The 19,243-nt window shown below is 37.3% G+C and overlaps 1 protein-coding gene across 1 annotated transcript; it reads right to left on the bottom strand.

Moving 5' to 3' along the window:
- Positions 1-2,777: 2,777 nt before the first annotated feature.
- Positions 2,778-18,716, bottom strand: slc24a2b (solute carrier family 24 member 2b). Its single transcript, XM_088009822.1, is given in 8 exon segments — positions 2,778-4,774; positions 4,863-5,029; positions 6,064-6,153; positions 6,987-7,124; positions 7,320-7,399; positions 7,564-7,852; positions 7,997-8,032; positions 17,570-18,716. Coding segments are annotated over 8 exon segments (1,977 nt in total). The 5' UTR covers positions 18,497-18,716; the 3' UTR covers positions 2,778-4,524.
- Positions 18,717-19,243: the final 527 nt, after the last annotated feature.

The raw sequence follows: 19,243 nt of genomic DNA, 5'->3' as shown, positions 1-19,243 counted from the left end.
TTTAGTAATTGGCGCAATGCTGCCACCTGTCGGATTGGAGTGAGAAGAGCCAAAAGGAGAGAAAACGGAACATTTCTTTTATTGGCATTACTCTTGGCATAAATCATAGTATGTAAGTAAATAGCTGGAATTACTCAGCTACAAGTTTTTTTAGGGGAAAAATATATATTTTTACGAGTAGTTATACTGAACTTGAGTAATATTTTTATGAAGTGTTTGCTACACTTATTTGAGTAAAATTTCTGGATACTCTACTCACTGAGTAACTTTCCTGAATGAAGCAAAAAATAAAATAAAATAAAAAAGGGTACAGTTTAAATTAAAGTGATAGTTCTTGTTTGTCGCTGTTTTCTATGTGCTTAGCGTGATTATAAAATAATATATGTTAATATATATGTAACATAATATATGTTATTTGTATAAAAGTTTTAATTTTTAAACTAAAATTTTTGGCACTTTTAAGTGCCTTGTTGCTGAAATGTGAAAAACTTGATTGATTTATCTGTCACTCAGTAGTTGAGTACCCTTTATGCGAAATGCTCTTTTTCTCATACTTCAGTAATTTCTTGGACGGTTACGTTTTACTCTTACTTTAGTAAAAATATGTTGGGATTGAGAACATCTCTACCGGCTATGTACAACAAAAATGTTTGCCAACTCTGAGTCTCAGTCACAACAAGTCTCTATGAACATCATTGTCTTGCCTTGTTTCTCATTTGGATTTAGGTCTAAACTTTCACTCGGCTGGTCTAACACATTAATGTGATTTGACTGAAACCACTGCGTTGTTGCTCTTAGGGGTCATTTTCCTCTTGGAAGGCAAACCTATGACCTCTTCTGTTCTGACCTGATCTCACTGCTAGTTTTCCATAAAAGCCCAATATAAAGCCTGACATCCACAGCTAATAGCAATGTTTGTCAAATGGAAAAAATAACTCGCACAGTAACGCAGACTCTGTGTCCATGGGAAGACAAGGACACAGCACATGTCCTTAGATGTCACAGAACAGGCATGTGGACAAAAGACGCACAGGTGAGTGCTCTGGCTGTCCTCAGACGTCCAGTTAATCTCTGTCCCATCGCGCTGATTATGGCGGCAAGCCACATATAACTCTGTAAGGAGCTTGTGTCAAAGTAAAGATCTGCACAAAACTGATAGATGACACTGCAGATCTGACTGGAGACACAAGGAAGCTTAATTTGTGCTCTGTGTATTATCTGTCATAGTAATTATGCTACCAATACAGTCTTAATGGTTTCACAGGTTCCAGCTGTGAATTTTAGACAATTTCACACAATAAACAAAAATAAACAATTGTTGTTTCAGGTTTTTTTTATTATTATTTATGACATCTTTTACATATATAAATAATATGTTTTTACAGCAGGATTCAAGTAGTACATAAATAAGATCCCATATTTTCAAACAGATGATCCGTTTTATTCCATTAAAACTGCAGATTTTGGGAATATTTTTAATGCACTCGTTCAGTGAATAGTTTCCAAATCTAAATCAAATATAATAAAAACATGGGAAAAAAACCACAAATTATACTGCATATGCAAGCTAGATGAGAACCGGATGTCATGGGTACAACTACATTTATTTAATTAAGCTCATATACCACAGTTTACATATGAAACACAACTTTATTAATATTGACCTAAAATAAAAAAAATGAATTTTTTTTCAAAGTGTGTGAAAATATAAATAATTATTTGGGTAAAATATAAATATAAAATGTGCTATTTTTTTTTATTAATTCCTTAAAAGAAAAATACAATTCTGGTGTTAATAGTGAAATATTCAATAATGAAAAAAGCAAGACAAATGCAAGCGCATACCAAAAGTCCTTCCCTTGATGCAGCAAAGAGAAATGAAAACCCAAGACGTACGTTACTGAAAAAGGTTCTGAGCTCGGTCTCCACCGTGTAGCTTTGAAAACATAGAGAACATTTTAATGTGGGTAAAATAAATCAGTTTGAGATGCTGCAGAAAAATGAACAAAAAAGATGGAGATATCTCCTTTTAGAAATACAATTATTCGGTCACTGACTAGCATTTCCTAGACTCAAATCGCCATGGTTACCTGTTTTGTTTGTTTGTTTTTGGCCTATTACTTACCAAAAAAAATTTTGTGGAGAGGAGGCCTGTCACAATAATCAATATATAAATTAACCATGTGATAAGTTAAAACAAATTCAGTAATTTCCAATTTCACGATTTATCGTTTTTCTTTTTCTACCAAAAACTGGGTGATAAAAGTCTTTAATCTGGAGTTTTGGTCTCAACCAAACCTTTTTTTTTTAAGGATAATTTAGTTTCCTGAGACTGCATAACTAATTTTATTAGTTTCTGTTGTTTTGTTGATTTATTTCTGATATTTAAAATGTCTTCGAGTTCCAATGTTAAATGTTCATTGGAATTTAAAGTTTACATTTCTTTGAGAATGTGTTATTATGCCATTATTATCATTATATTACAAGCAAATTGTGTCAAAACAACAATATTATCGTTCATCGCAATAAATAATGGGAAGATTAATCATCCAGAAACATTAGTTATTGTGACAGGCCTAGACTGGAGATTTGGCAATAATTTCTATCAGAAACAGCAGAAAACAACTTCTCTTGCCTGACGTGGAAACGCTGCTGAACATCCTTTGAATCAAGTGTTTTTGTGTCGTTATGTTCAGTTTCTCATGCTTTTGTTGGCACTTCAGAAAACCTCATGAAGACACCAAACACATCCACGAATCCCAATAAACGAGAGGTAATGCAAATACAGAAAGGGATTATTTTATTGTAGAACATCAACATCGTTTCCATTTATAGAACGTCATTACATGGTTAACGTATTTGCAGTAGTTGCTGATAATTTTTTTAAAAGCTTTTAAATGTCTGCATACATTGAAAAAAGAAAAAAGGATGAAAAAGACTGAGATTTTCTACATGTACACATGAACCCAGATTCCAGGCTTTAAGCCAACCGACTGTGGAAACGTTCCCCGACTCAAAGTGCACACGAGAACACTACTTCCTCTTTTAGATGGCAGTAAGAGTCACGGTCTCACAGAAAATCAACAACATTTGAGTAAAATTACAGTACGTGCAATCTGTTGTACATCAGAAAATCATGGTGAAAATCAGCGTTACCTGCTGGTAAGAAATGTTTTATTTCTTTTTTTTTCTTTTTTTTTTAAATTCCTAATCTGAAGGAAGGTATTAAAAAGTTAAACAAGAACGACACAACAGAGGGGGCTAATCTTTTTGTCCGTCACTCGGCGACAGTTTTCGCCCCCATTCTGCACCCAGTGCCCATTTGTTTATAGATTAAAACTTTAATTTAAAGAATTTTAATGGGACCACAGTAAAACTTTTCAGTCCAGGTTTGGCCAGTCGATGTACCAAGGTTTTCATGCTTGTTTCAGCCTGATGACAAAAAAGCATCATTTTGGTTGGGTTTTTTTTGTTTTTTGTTTTTTTCTTCACAAATAGATGACATGTTTCATAGCTCAGGTTTGATAAATGTTTTATATGTTGAACAAGAGATGTCCAAATTTCTTAAGAAAAAAAAAAAAGACTGAAAGCTCCCTTTAATTTAGCTCAAATTAGAAAAATATGACTCCAATACCAACTTCAGCGTCTTTACCCTCCAGCAGTGTGCAATCAGTTTTGTGGTCAAGCTGCCCCCTAACAGAATGCCGCCCTGGGCAGTCAGCACATTAAAAAACAAAACATCGTTGCCACCAAGTGCTTTCCAAACAGTAAAATCAGCATATTAACATGTTCCCCTTTTTAAAGCGGTGCACATAAAGGCAGCCAGAACAGAAAATTACATTCATACTTTTTAGCACACGTGAGAACCCAGGTATGATTAAACTTTTTACATTTTATGAATGGGATGGACATGAAGAGCTGTCTGAAAATCCTGTCAAGTCATTGACAATATTATTTTTTCTATCATATTGCAAAGTAAAATCTGAAGTGTTTCATACCGTTAACATCTCGAAGCCTACGAAGCTGCTATCGAAATTAAAAGTTTACCTTGGCTTCTCTTTTGTTTCGTTCTTTCCACGACGGCTCCCTTGATCTAGAAGCCAAAGCTCCTCAACAACAACAACAACATCATCATCATCATGTCTCTTTGTGTGTCCACATCAAGTTTAGATTCTGAATCCCCCCACTGAGACGTTCAGTCTTTGTCCTTTGTTCAACAAGAAAAGTTCCTCCCGTCTTCCAGTTTCCGTTTCCTCTCCAGTTGTTTTGTTTCAGAGTTTCTCAGACAGTTCTCGCTGTGACGTCTAGTCACATGGTGCAAAGAGAGTCTCCTGATTGGGCGACCTAAGCAACGGGCCTTCAACTCCTGCTTGATCCGCACCAACAGCTTGTAAGTGTGTGTGTGTGTGTGTGTGTGTGTGTGTGTGTGTACAGTACAGTGTGAGACATAAAACAGGCAGTTTGTTATTGCACTGTTAAAGAGCAAATTTCAACTTTGTTCTTGTTTTTTCAATTATTATTTCTTTAGACGGTGACTGGGCACATGATGACTTTGTCCTCCAACATGACGCTGACGATCAGGAAGACAAAGTAGAGCAGGAACATGAGGAAGCCCAGAAACTTGCTCATTTTCCACTTGCAAGCCGCGATGGAAATGATGACGAAGAGGAGCATGAGGAAGAGGAGGACGATGGCACAGAACAGGCCGTTGCTGCTCACCTCCACGGGCTTGAAGTCGTTGATGATGTTGTAGAGGAGCCACGGGAATGGCAGGCTGGCGGAGGAGGGAAGAAGAAGAGAGGTGGTCAGGTTTTCACAGGTGTCTTATGGAGACGTTATCGGTCAACGTGGGGGGACGTTACCCGACGGTGATGTCAAAGATGTTGGAGCCCACGGAGCTGGACACGGCCATGTCGCCCAGGCCTTTTCGCGCCACAATCACACTGGTGATCAGGTCGGGGATGGATGTTCCCGCTGCTAGGATGGTCAAACCCATGATTTCCTCTGTGATCCAGAAAGTCTCTCCAACCTTAAATGAAGCAACGATTTCAGTTTAATTCCTCAAGGTTTCTGTCTTAGACAATTTGTACTGGTGATATTTTAAAAACTTTAGAGGACTCAACCAGTAGATGTGTGTGATACAGCATATTTTGTTATTGATCCGATAACAAGTAAATACAGGGTCCAGATCACCAATATCAATACCGAAACTTTTTATTTAAGTTTGACATATTGTCAAACTTCAATTTGTTTGTTTTTCCTTTGAGTTATTTGCTCAAAACCAAGGACAGAATTTGGACAAAGTTTGTACGTGTCTGCTAAATACCTTAATATCATATTCATATGGCAAACAAAACAAGAGAAAAACAAAAACAAATGGCAAAAAACTGTAACTTGAGAGCAAATCAAAACAAAATCTTTTTGAGGGAAAGTTGAGAAACTATAAAACTAAAATAAAATACAATTTCAAGAGTTAACTGAAACTTAAGTATCAAGTATCGCAACATGGTAGTATCGATCTGATACTGATACCCCGGCTTGGTATCGATATTGATATTTTCGGCTCCCACCAGGTGAGTTAAATAAACTCTCAATAACAACAAACAGTTCCTCAGATGACTGACAGCTCCTGAAAAGAGAGAATTCATTTTATGAACAGCTTTATTTCAGGTTTAGAAGCTGTTTTAACATTTTAAACCAATAAACCACCTGCATGCGCTCAATAACTGAGACGCTTTTGCAGAATGTTTTGCTTCATTCAGACTCCTCAGCTTCATGCAAGTGTAACAAACCGATACAATACAGAAGTACTGCACTTCTAATATCAATGAAAAACCTTTGCAACGTTTTCTATAGTAAATACTTTCAGAAGACCCAATATTCAGTTCTGTCTTTCTATTTGTCCATCAAAGTTTAGTTTCACAAACTGATCTAGAGGGGTCATTGATTAGGATTAGTTGTCACAGTCCTGACAATTGCACTTATCCAGATTGTAAGAAGTCAGAGTAGAGACTTAATGTGACGTATGTGTGAGATTAATGAAGCCTGATGTTTGTCAGGTACCTGGTGAGCCCACCACACCATCAGGTAGGAGAAGAACGCGATCCAACAGATGGAGCCGATGAACGTGACTGGAAAGAACCTTTCAGACGTCTGGGGAAAAAAACAAAACGTCAACTAAACATCTTCATCAAATTGTCAAGCTTCAGACACGGTAACGGCCTCACTTGAGACACTTTGAATGATTGATGGTGACTAAGACCTGTAGAATATTTGAAAAATAAAAGCTGAAACAAAGCATTTTTTAACCAATAACCGAATATAAATGATGCAAATGTTGACATATATGTACCATAACCATCATGTGCTTATTTTATGAATGGATTAATTTAAATCGCTACACCACTAAACATTTGGTCAAACCACCTGAGCAGCATCATGTTCAAAATCAGAGCTTGGTCATACAACACTAGAACATGAAAATTAAAATATTCCACTGTTAAGTGTTTCCGGTTACAACAAAGTCCACTTTTATTGTCTTAATGACAAGATGCTTGAATAATCCTCAAGATAATTGTGTCATTTATTGCACAAGCACAAGCTAGCACCAGGCCTGTCACCATAACGATCATTGTTGAGGTAAACAATGATGTTGTTTTGAGACCATCTTCAAGTAATATATCGATAACAGTTTAATAATACGAGTTTACCTTCTCACAGACCAATAAACTTTAGTTTTGGAAGGAATACTTAGCACTTGACCTGGAAGATATTGCAAATATCCCCCCCAAAAAAACCCACTGAATCCACACCTGATTTCAAAATGTGGAATCTGGACATAACATTTTACCTTTTTTTTAATTGTTCTTCTGTAATTTACTTATCACAAACCCCTGAGCAAATAAGAATTTTGCCAGCAAGCTTAATTTGCATTGAGGATAATGTACAGTATGTTATAATTTCAAGCAGAACCTTGTTTCCCTCACCTCTCTCCTGACGTCAGGCAGCGTGAGCCACAGGGGGAAGACGATGGGCAGGATGAGCAGGTAGGTGATCCGTTTCCTCAGGGTGTCGGGCCAGGCCAGGCTCAGAGGCTGGTCCTCATCCTCCTCTTCCTCACCCTCCTGAAGACAGGTTAAATATGTGACACTTAATATCGCTGAACAGCAGCGTTTCAGTGCCGTTGAACCTGCAATTGCAAACTATTTTAAGTTGTAGCTTATTAGCAGGAATATGTTGATTTTTTTTATTTGCAGGACTTTTGCTTATTTTTGAGTCAAGAATGTCGTGAACTGAAGGTTGTGGACAAAAAATCGTACCTGATCTCCCCCTGCAACTCCGTTCATGGGCGGCGTGACCTCAACGGCGACCTTTGAACTGTTTGGGAGGTTTTTATCGACTTTCAGGGCAGAAGCAAAACAAAACATGACAAATAGTGAGAGTTTGTTGAAAATGCAGAGAAAAGAGAGACCGTTATGTCGTCCTAAATCATTTTTCGCCAGCAACGTGAGTCTGGACAAAGCGATGAGTTAGCTGGTGTATGATTTTGTTGCGGTTCCTCACCTACACCGTTGGCGGTGGGACCTTCGTCTTTACACTTCTGTTTGGCCATTTTGTGGAGGATGGAAGCCTTCTCCCTAAACCGGCCTGCAACAAACCACAGATCTGTGATGTGAACGTTAGGACACAGGACAGGTGCAGCAAGTTAGGCAAAATGTCTGTTTTCTCTCCGAGTCGCACCTTCGTTACTGAGGGGGTCGAGTGTGTGTATCATGAGCTGGAAGATGCTGTTCCTCATCAGGGAGTTGTGCAGAGATGCACAGCTGCCTTCCCTCTGCAGCCGGGGTTTGGCCTATGAGATCAAGATGAAACCACAAGAAGCAGGATATCACTATGGTGCATACTTTTATATTAATTATAGAACAGAAAACCAATAACCAATATGTAACTTTGGCACAAATGAATATTTGCTTTAAAACACTTCAGACAAACTCACCGTCAACTTGTTCTCGTCGTCTCCTGATGAATTTGCCTTCAGGATAAAAGGGGGAAAAAAATGGATGAATACATTTAAATAATTCATAAATCTAACTCATTAAGTTTACACACTATCTTCAGTTTGAAGACTTCACTTCAGTATATTTTGTGAACTAAGGTCCTGTTATTTACTTCCTCAGTACGTAACAAGTAAAATATAGATAATTTACGTAATACATGAGACATGAATGCTAAATCATCAGATTTTAGATTCAAATTTTTTATACACCATAAGTGAACTTAGGTGGCAAAAAAAATTACCTGAAACAGTTTGTGCAACATTTAAAATCAATTTGATAAATTTTAGGGATGAAAGGTTAAACAGCAGGTTATGGATTGAGTTGCATAACTCTGAAGGCTTACAACACAGTTTTTCATTTTATTGGTTTGTTTTCTGTTGTTGTTGTAACTGAGTTTTACCTTAAAAACACAAAGTGAAAAGAAATCACTGATCAGGAAGCAACAAAAAGTCCAACATTTGCAGCAGAAAATACTTTAACAAAGCACCAATGTTTGATGGAATAAAACCCCCCCGAAGAATTCATCGCCTCTTCACAACTCTAGATAAAAATGGAAACTGTTGATGATCATAAAAACAAAATGAAAATACCAATGTAACATCATCATGTTTAATTTATTTCATTGCAGATATCGTAGGCCTTGCAGACACTTTGTTTACTGATAGTTTCTGCATTTCAGACCTTCAGCACAAACAATAAATAAACTTCAGATGAAGGATGTTAAAATGTAAACAAAGTGTCAGTTTAAGGGAAAAATAATGTTTGTAAGTTTTTTTTGTGAACTATTGAGAAGGAAATAAAGATAAAATGTAAAAAAGATACAAAGTCATCACAACAATCAAACCTCTTTTTATAACTGCTGGCCATCTTTCTGCCCGTTTCTGATGGTATTTTGGATATTTGTGTTTGGAGACGAGCTGTAGGTGTTGAGGTAGAAAGGCCTCCTTACCGTCACCCTAATCTTTATTTATTGCCACTTGGCATAAAATTTAAAAGAGAGGTTGAAAATATGTTTGTTATGAAAGATTAAAAGCTCATAAAACTGAGTTAGTTTAAGATGGTAGAATATAAATTCAACTCTAACTAACTTTAGCCTCCTGGAAAACTTAGACTCTTCATTACTAATAAAAAAATGCACATTTTTTAAATGTTATTTGTACAGCAGATAACATATTAACTTCTTGTAGAACCAAATTTTAAAATATTTGTAGTGCCTCTTTTTTGTTGACTCACTATTTGATTTTAAAACAATAGCAACACAAATGTCACAGCTGATCAAAATACAAAACAAAAACAAACAAATCAAAGACACTGTGGTGGTGAGTTGTAGCCAATAGGCCTGAAGGGGCCCATAGATCAAACGATGCCCAGGGCCCTGCACATGTTTGGGTCGGCCCTGCAAAGCATGAGGCTCAGCGTTGTGAAGGCCTTCACTGATTCTAAATCTGAAAATAAATTGGTAAACTGTAACATTGTTTAAAATCAGATCTCCACAGAGAAAGACTGAGCATGTTACTCCCCTTTTTAAATCAAGAAATTTGATTCCTGTGATTTTAACTTAAAGTGAACAAAATGCTGACATTTTTAAGAAATCTGTGCTACATTTAACATCTAATCCATTCCTGGGAAATATATGCAACAAAAACAATACAAAGTTCTATGTTTCTAAAATTATGGAAGTATAATTTGAAAAAAAGTCTCATGCATTACCCTCATATTGCACATCCTGTCACCAAGACAGAATACGCAGACCTGGACACATTTAGTGAAAGATTTATGTTAACTGCACTAAAGCTGACAGTGGAAAAAAAAAATATTTATTTAACCTGGAAACTCAAACTCTTTTGAAAATAACATTTTGGCTATTTCTGCAGACTGACACAGTCTTTAATAAATAAATAAAAATAAAAATAAACGCTTCATTGATCCACAGCACAAATAAAGCAGGGCTACTTCATTCAAAACAAAGATGCTGTTTTATAATTCCACTAAGACTCACATCCTGGATTCATAATTCAGGAAAAATATATCTCCATTTTTATTATAGATGTACTTATTCAATAACTATTATGGGTTTAAGTCGACGGTTCGTTTAAACGAACGTCACATTTATCTCTTCCTGTTCAAAGTACAAATTTATAAAGTTGTGATGTTCCTGTTTGAACATGACAGAATAATTATCCTGCACCATCACGTTAATAAAGCGTCTCTTGGTATTTGCTTTTATATGATTTAGAAAACTAACAACAAATGTCAGTTCAGGAAAAATTAATTCAGAAAATTCTTTCAACAGTGAAGAGTTCAACATTTAATGTTGTTTGCTTGTCTCACCAGACTCACTCAAGTTAAATCTCTTGAGATTTTCTCCCACCAAACCAAACATCAAAATCCAATATGGCTGCCATGCACATAAAAAAGAGACAACTGCTGTAAAATGCTGGAGCTGCTCCACCGAGCTGCTTCTAGCAGATCTACATCCTACAGTAAAACTGAGATAAAGTTTTGTTTCTTGATGTGTGTTGCAAATGCTAAATTACAAATTGTCTTGTATTTTATCATCCTGATAACTGAGGAGATCACATTTACAAATTCAACAACTTTTATGCTTTGGTAGGACAACATTCTGATATCCAGAATGTTGTCTGAAACCTTATGTTTGTTAATTGAAGGAGGAATGATAAATAAAATCAGATATCATCAGAAGTAAAATAAATCTGGTGAGATTTACAAAGAGTTGGCATCATACAAATGTGCTGACTGGTTTTCCAAAGATCTACTGTAAATAAATAAATAAATAAATAAAATCCAATCCATTAGCAGAAAGGAGGTACATTTAGTGATAACCATCCTGAAGGCCTTCACAGGCCTTGTGAAACAATTTAATATTGTTTGTCCAGTTGGTCAAACAACATGATAATTAATAATAATAATAATAATAATAATAATAATAATAATAATAATAATAATAATAATAATAATAATAATAATAATAATAATATTAATAATAATAATAATAATAATAATAATAATAGTTTATCATGTCTGTCTTTTCTGAATACACAGAGGAGCCAGAATTTCACAAGAATAAGAAGAATAAGGTAGGAGCTAAACTTTAAAGGAGCAATGTGACATTTAGTTCATTTTTGTTTTTTTTAAGGCCACACTTCTTTGCATCTAAATACTGGATTTGTTCCCATTTTCCTTCACAAATCAAAGCAAAATACAAACATCCTTCTTGACAAAGCAGCTCAGCTCTGAACAGATGTGATCCTGTTCAGAGAATCACATCTGTTCCCCTCCAAACAGCAAAAGTGCAGGAAATGATCTCAGATTCTGGGCCGGGATGACGGATCGTACTGTCCTGCACCAATAATCCAGTCTCCCTATTTTCAGGACCGAACTGGAACGGCTACTACCCGGCTACAGCGGATTAAATCTGAAGACAGAGCAGCTTCATTTATACTCAGATTTAACACCAGTGGAGAAATTTAGGGGATTTTTTTTACATTGATTATGATAAATTTCATTAGGGTATGAGAGTAAAGGGGGCTGAATAGAAATGAGTGGTTCACTTTCCAGCATTTAAGAAGTAAAAAAAAAAAAAAAAAGTTCAACTCCATTTATCATTTCCTTTCAACTTCACCATCATGTGGGGCTTTGTGTTGGTCCTTCACATAAAGTAACAATCCATCAGTGAACTTGAAAACTGGTCAACTGGATCAAATTCATAAAGACTATATGTTTAAGGCAAGAACCTATTTACTTCCAGGTAATATCTAAAAGATGTTCAGAGAATTTTCAAGCTTGTTTGTTTAACTAAAAGGATTTTGTGTGTTTCCGTTTGTGGGGCAGATCTATGGAATAGTTTGGTTGTCGGACGGAAGCAAAGACAAAATATAAAAGTTTTTAAAAAGACAATCATAAAAATGACATTTTTGCTGAGACATACAACAGAGGATGAGTTGCAGTGAAGTTTCCTCTTTTACTTTTCAGCCACATTAGATTCACAGTTTGGTTTTTATTACAAATCTTTGCTGCAATTGGAAATTTGCTATGCCTTTGTTTATGTTTTTATTCATAAATATGTTTGACATGTCTTGTTAAATGTGCATTTTTTATCCTTCTGTCTTTAGCTTATCTTTGTAACGATTCAATAAGCTCCATGCACCGAGATTAAATTCTATATAAAAATACTAAAACGCAACCTTAAGATTCCAGCATTTGAGGAAAAATAAATACGTGAAAAATGTTCTAAACAAATAAATAAATAAATCTGAATTTAATCTTCACGTGCTCGTGATATGGATAATTAATAATTAATAAGACAAAAAAATAGTTTAGATCAACGTGCTCATAACTCGTCAAATCTTTTACAACAGCATCCACATTTTCGTAGAACAAGAATAAACTAACACCCAAACTCCTTTTCTCTTTCCTCCCCGCTTTCCCCCACCATGTCTGGAGTCTGGTGGGGGACCGAGGCGGAAAGCGCCGACCGCGGGTCAGCAGATTCACGCCCCCCCGTCCTGATCTCCGTCATGCCGCCGAGGCGCCATCAGATCTACTTTCTCTCTCTCTCTCTCTCTCTGCGTCTCTTCCTCGCCGTCCACCTGACTGTCGAGCTGTGCGACTTATCCAGGATTAATCCGCGGGGATCGCCACTTTTAGATTGCTGATTTTCGAGCCTGCGTGTGAACTCCATCAGTAACCACCAACCAAGGTGCGACACAATTTACCTTCATTCGCCGCCAATTCATTTTTTTAAAAAAAAGTATTTACAGTAAAAAATAAAATAAAATAAAATAAAAAAATCCCCCTTGAGTCAGTGACTTTAGGTGCTCCTTTTGGACTTAACTACAAATACTAAACCCAGAGGTTTGGTAGAGTTCCCAATAAATAAGAGTAGCACTACTTCGACATATTTTTACTAAAGTAAAAAGTAGCCGTCCAATAAATTACTCAAACAAGAGTAAAAACGTATTTACTAACAAGTTTACTCAAGTACTGAGTAACTGGTCAAAATGAGCAATCATTTAATGTTTAAGAATTACATAATCCGACGGATTAAAATATAAGGTTAAGTGGAGATTTTGGTACTTCAGGGCCGAAAATGACAATAATTCATATCAGTAACAAAAAATAACAAAGTCAGGCAAAAGATAAAATTTTGCAGACCAGTTTCTTTCAACAACAACAACAAAAACAAAAACAAACAAAACCCAAACTTGTGGTTAATTTTTTGATTAAAACATGTCTGTATTTCACTCAGTTGGTAGAGAATCCAGAAATTTTACTCAATTAAGAGTAATAATACTTCATAATAAAAGTTATCAAACCTCAATGTAGTGAAAATGCTCCTACAAGTACATTTAAAAGAAAACTGTCACTCAGGTAAATGTATCTGAGTAGATGCAACAGCTCTGATTTAAACCCAAACTGGGTTTATCGAAAGACAACACAAACTCTACGCCTCTAGCTGAAACTCATATTTCTTGTTTTTTTGAACCGTCCGTGGACGGTGACTGACTGCTGTCGTCACTGCCGGTAAGCGCTTGATCAGGGGATCAGAGAGGATTGCTGACTCTACCGCCACCAGAGAGCAAACCTGCAGATCTCTCCCATTTGTTTCTGGAGCAACAAACCCAGCGGACATCAGTAAACCCCCATCAGACATGGGCGACGAAGAAAAGACGAGAAGCACTCTGCTGCCTCGAGTTGGACAGAAGCAGCAGGCAGACATTTTCTCTCAGTGGCTCTGATGATTCCTTCTCCCCGAGGGAGCATCTGGCTATTATTAGTGGCTCTAATGGGATTGGGAAGAATTAACCTGGGGGATTATTTAGCTGCTACTGACACATGAGGGCAAGGCATCTGGACATCAAGTGCCAGGACGGGAGGAGAAAAGCTGCTGATGGGAGACACAGCTGATCACCAGAAGGACAGAAATGTCAGAGAGGCAGACTTTTCTCATGCTTTTTATTTTTTATTTTTTATTTTATCAGTTCAGAAATAGAGTTTCCTGCCCAAAAGACTCTGAACCACTCGTCTAGAAAGTCTAAAAATGTTCTATTCTTCGTTGCCTCAATGTTTCAATAATGTTGCACTTAAAGAACATTTGACCACAATCACGTAAATAATTTAGAGGTTTTATTGACATTAATGGCTGCATTCCCTTTTTATAACTCAAACGTGTTCTCATGCATTATTAGACTGAAATCTGATTTGATTTAGTCTGAACACAAGCAGATCTCCTAAAGTAGTGAGGCACCGACAGATCCTGCTGGACCAAAGATCAGCCGTCCACCTGCGGTATTTTACATCCTTTAAGCCGTTCATTAACTTTAACTTATTTTACCTCAATCGCAGGCCTGGTGGCTGTTAAGTGTCACTTTTTGTAGCAAAAGTTGTTTATCTTAAGTGAGTTTTGTATCAACATTACACTGGGAAAACCAAGTGTTGCATTTTTGTCTTTTTCTACACACCTGGATATGGCTAATGTGACCATAAGGTTCACTTTCACTTTGATTTTGACGACCAAAATAAATAAACAAACAAGCTCACACATGCAATATCTTAAAAATGATGGCATATATAAAGGAAATAAAAATAAATTCACTAGTTGTGCTTGTGTGTGGAACATTCTCCCAGGTCACATGCTGTAGTTTTGTTCATAAGCGATGTGTAAATCATAAACTTTCCAAACTAAATAATTTGCTCCGTTCTTGATTAACGCCCACAGCTTCAAACCTCCCACGGTTTTCTGTAGGAATTCGTCTTATTTCCCAGCATCCAGAAAACAAAAAAAACATGGAAGTTTTGAAATTTTCATGCAATATTTCAATTTTTTAGCTTTTTTTTTTGCGAATGTTGTCATATCACAATAACATAATGCGGTTACACAATGAAATGCAGTAAAATTGGAAAACAAGAAACTTTTCATCACACAACGCCGACAAAACAACAAAATCACCTAAATTAGTGTCTTAAAAAAATTAAGTCTGAAATATAAGAGCACAAAAGCATAATAAAGTAACAGGAGAAATGTCTGAGGTATTTTATATTTTTAGTGTTTGTTTAATGTGTCGGTGGCAGCTGGGGAAAAAAAATGTGCTCTGACAGATCTGTGTCGTCTTCAGCTGGGGGCTTAATGACATTTCGTTTTCCAGAAGGGGTCAGCTGCCAGTCAATGACCTTATGAACTTTATTTCACAGGATTGTTCTTTCCAGATGTGCAGCCTGAATATCTCATCCAGATCCAGAAAGTTAAGACAGAATAACTTTATAAACGTAACAAGGTTTAACTCCTGAAAAGTATGATAATATGAAAATTCACACAATGTCAACAAATATAACAAAAACTATTTATTTTTCATTGCTTTAGCTGTATAAAAGAAGGGGACCGATATCAAAATAGCAACTCTAAAACCAAATTCAAGTTATTCCTGTTATGTATAAGCTACTTTTAGAACGGCAGCACAGCTAAATAAACATGTTTCAAAAAACATGTTTAAATTTCTTTTTCTTAAGATGTAGACATACATTATAAATTTTAATAACAAACACTGCCTAAAATCTTCTGTTGTGATTCTGTTTACATAAAACAACATTAGCAGTGCAGCACAGCTAGCTAATGCTGGAAGTTAGAAAGTAATCTAAACTGTCATGAGCTAAAGCTGCAAAGTTGGATTATACACGGGTAGAATATTGATTTTCTTTCCTTAAACATATATGTAAACTACTTATTGTTCATTTTAAATAAAAACAAAAATCATTTCTCCTCGTTCCTTTGTCAACCTTGCAGTTGCACAGCTAGCCACTACAAGAGGCAGAAAAGTGTCATTTTAAAACTCCCGAGTGCTTCCGCTTTAAAAGTTAATGCTTACGGTTTATTTTGGTAATAAAGAATAATTAATACATTATACATCATTCATTTAAAACATAATCTAAACTAACTCTTTCTTAGTTGTTGCCGTTTTATGTAAAAGTTGGCGTAAGCAGAGCAGCACAGGTATTTGTTGCAGGACGTTAGAAAAGCAACTCCCATCAACTAATGCTTCAAACACTGCGAGGGTTGTTCCTAATCAGTTTTTTTTGTTGTTGAAAATATTGTCTCAGAATCTTCTTATGATACAATCAATAGTCGTCATAGTTCAGCTATCAACAGAAAGTGGTTGCAGAAAATAAAAAGCCAAAAGCACAGACGGTGGCTGGCTCCGTACTCGAAATCAAATCTGTTTTTCTTTGTGTCTCCTCTGACAAAGTAACGCAGATGATCGTGTTTCTTTTATATTTATATTGCGCAGGAAAATACACCATGTTCTCTTTTACTTTGCACGTTTTTTTTTTCGAGCCCAAAAGTTCCCAGAATCTTAATCTGATTTACTTGAAGACGTTGACCCAGAACTGTTACATCACTCCTTTGCTTAAGAGCCTTATTGGACTCTGGTCTGAACAAGGTCAGAAAAAAGAAGAGACCGAAGAGGAGGTCTAGATGTACAGGCTTAGTCAGCATGAAAAAGTCACAGCTCTGTTCTATTATGCCTATTTACAGCCACACAGATTCTAAATAAAATATCAATACTAACAGATTCCAGTCCTTTGCTCATTTTCCCTTAGATTTCCAGAACAGAAATGATGCGATTCTGACATGTTGGTTTTCACCGTGGTCCTACTTAATAGAATATGTGAATCACATTAATATAATAACTGATGGTGTTTCATGTTTCATTTATTATTTAATTTTGTTTAGTTCCTGGGCTTGAATATACGACCCTTTGGTCAACATCAGATGTTTCACATAAATAAAATGTGGTTCATGCATAATCTCAGACAAGTTATTGTTGATTAAAAAAAAAGAAATGTAATATAAAAAGAATAAAATTGCTAATCAGATGGAGTTTTTTGCAGGAATTTGATAGATGGATGTATGAATGGATGGATGCAGGGGTGTCACTAGGTTTAAAGACAAAGGGGGCCTAGGCCCCCAGGAAATGCATAGGATGTGAGAAACGTAGCAGGCAATGTTGCTTTTCCACTTTTAAAATAGTGTTTAGGGTAATAAAAACCATTTGTAATACAAAATATGTGCATTTACAGTTAATCGCTATTTTGTAGCAAAAAATAATCATAATTTTCTGTGACTCTACAACTAAAAACTGTTAAGTACTCTTTGAAGGACATTTGTGCAAACGTTCCTGCTTGCATTACCTTCTGAACAATTCTTGTCATATTTTATGTCGATTACCCAGATTATTACAACACAAAGTAAAGGGAAACTGTCAAATTAGTGACCGTATTTGACCTAAAAATGTGATTATTTAGTGATCCTGGACGCATTATATTGAATTTGTCGGTAGTTTCTTATATTGTTAAAAACAAACAAACAAAAAACACCAAATTATTTAGAGCAACTTAAGAATATTTTAGGAAAGCTTCGGCCACCCTAAAACAGGCCTGGTGACTCCCCTGGACGGACGGACGGACGGACGGACGGATGGATGGATGAGGCTCACCTTTGGAGCGGCCTCCAGCTCGTCCACCTGGTTGCTCCCCAGCCTGGTTTTGATGAAGTTCTCTACCTGAGAATTGTACTTCATGAACGTCACGTAGCAGGTGTAGCACAACAACAGACTGATACTTTCTGACACCGTGATTTGGTTATCCAGGAAAAAATAGATGAGCAGAAGCAGCCCGATGATGTAAAACGAGACGTCTCTGAACAGAGGCCACCAGGTGAGGTTGAGCACCTCCTTGGAGAAAAGGGCGCACATTCCGATCACAAACAGGATGTTGAACACGGCCGAGCCCACGATGGTGCCTATACCCACGTTGCTGTGGGAGACAAAGACTCCTATGACGGAGGTGAAGAGCTCTGGGGCCGAGCCGCCCGCCGCCATGAAGGTGGCCCCGGCCACGTCGTCCGAGATCTCCAGCTTCTCTGTTATGACGGTGAGTGCGGGGACAAAGAACTCATCGCAAACGATGGCTAAGGCTATGAACATGTACAACATTCCAAACATGTGAAAAACCACGTAGCCCTGGCGCCTGTCCTCCACGCTGAAGTAGTCTGTTGGGTAGTCTCCTTGGTTCATATCCAGGTGGGAAGAAGACTTCATGGCCACTGGCGTGTCCTCCGGGTCGGCCGACACGTTCTGGCGCTGCAGAAGAGTCCTTTGGGGCACTGCTGCGTCGGCTGGGGACTCGGCAACTGATTCTCTCGGCTCAGTGGCCACGGCTGTGGCCAACGACAAGGCACTCAGTGAACAAACTGTGCAGACTGCCACCAGGCTGACGACGAAGCCGAGAATCCGTCCGGGCCGCAGCTTTCTCTTGACGGCCTGGTGGTGGAACCGGGTGTTGACGCCGTGGGGATCCAGGAAAGGATCGGAGCAGGAGAAAGCTATCATCTCTTGACTTCTTATGGGTAGCATGAAATCCATGGTGCAGGCTGGCAGACAGAGCTGGGGTGTCTGGAATTCCCGCCACCAAAAGAAAAGAAAAACCTGGGCTGGTGGTGCTGGTGCCTAAGGTCGAGGGTGGGGGTTCAGCAGGCAGCAGCAGTTCACCGGTTGGTTTGCATGCTGCTCCCCGGTCTAAACACCCTGGAGGTCCTCTGCTCTTATTCCGGGATCGAGCACATTCAAAGGCTTCCTCATATTACTACCTGCAAAGCAAAGACATTTATCATTATTATTTGTTATTTCCTTTATTTAACCAGGTAAAAACCCCACTGAGATCTAGATCTCATTCTTAAGTGGGATGTGGGCAGAAATTTGCAACACACATCAATCAGAAAACACAAATGTGAAACAAACTAAAACACAAGTTCAAAGCAAATTACAAAACAACTTCAAAGCAATGACACTGGTTGATGGAATCACATAACGTGCTAAGGGGAATAATATCTAAAAATTGCTCTGAGGAAACATGAATCGAATTGGTAAATATGAACAATGTGCATGTTTTCATTTTCTTCTGCATCTCTTTGCAGGACTGATCGCTGACTGATCTGCCTTTGCTTTCACTCGCCTGGTCATCAGCAGTTTGACGTTGAGCTGTCATTTCAGTGCAATTTGTAGCTCAAAATTTCCACTGATTTGCAAAATGCATCACTGTAAGTTGTTGCAGCTCAACAGCGAAGATCATATCTGTCATTAAATTGCATAATCTGCGCGATTTCTAGCAAA

Source organism: Poecilia mexicana, unplaced genomic scaffold (genome assembly GCF_051168715.1).
Source record: "Poecilia mexicana isolate PSO_F unplaced genomic scaffold, ASM5116871v1 scaffold_2, whole genome shotgun sequence".
NCBI classification, from domain to species: Eukaryota; Metazoa; Chordata; class Actinopteri; order Cyprinodontiformes; family Poeciliidae; genus Poecilia; species Poecilia mexicana.
The sequence above is the reverse complement of the archived record's forward strand: the minus strand, read 5'-3'. Positions and strand labels throughout refer to the sequence as shown.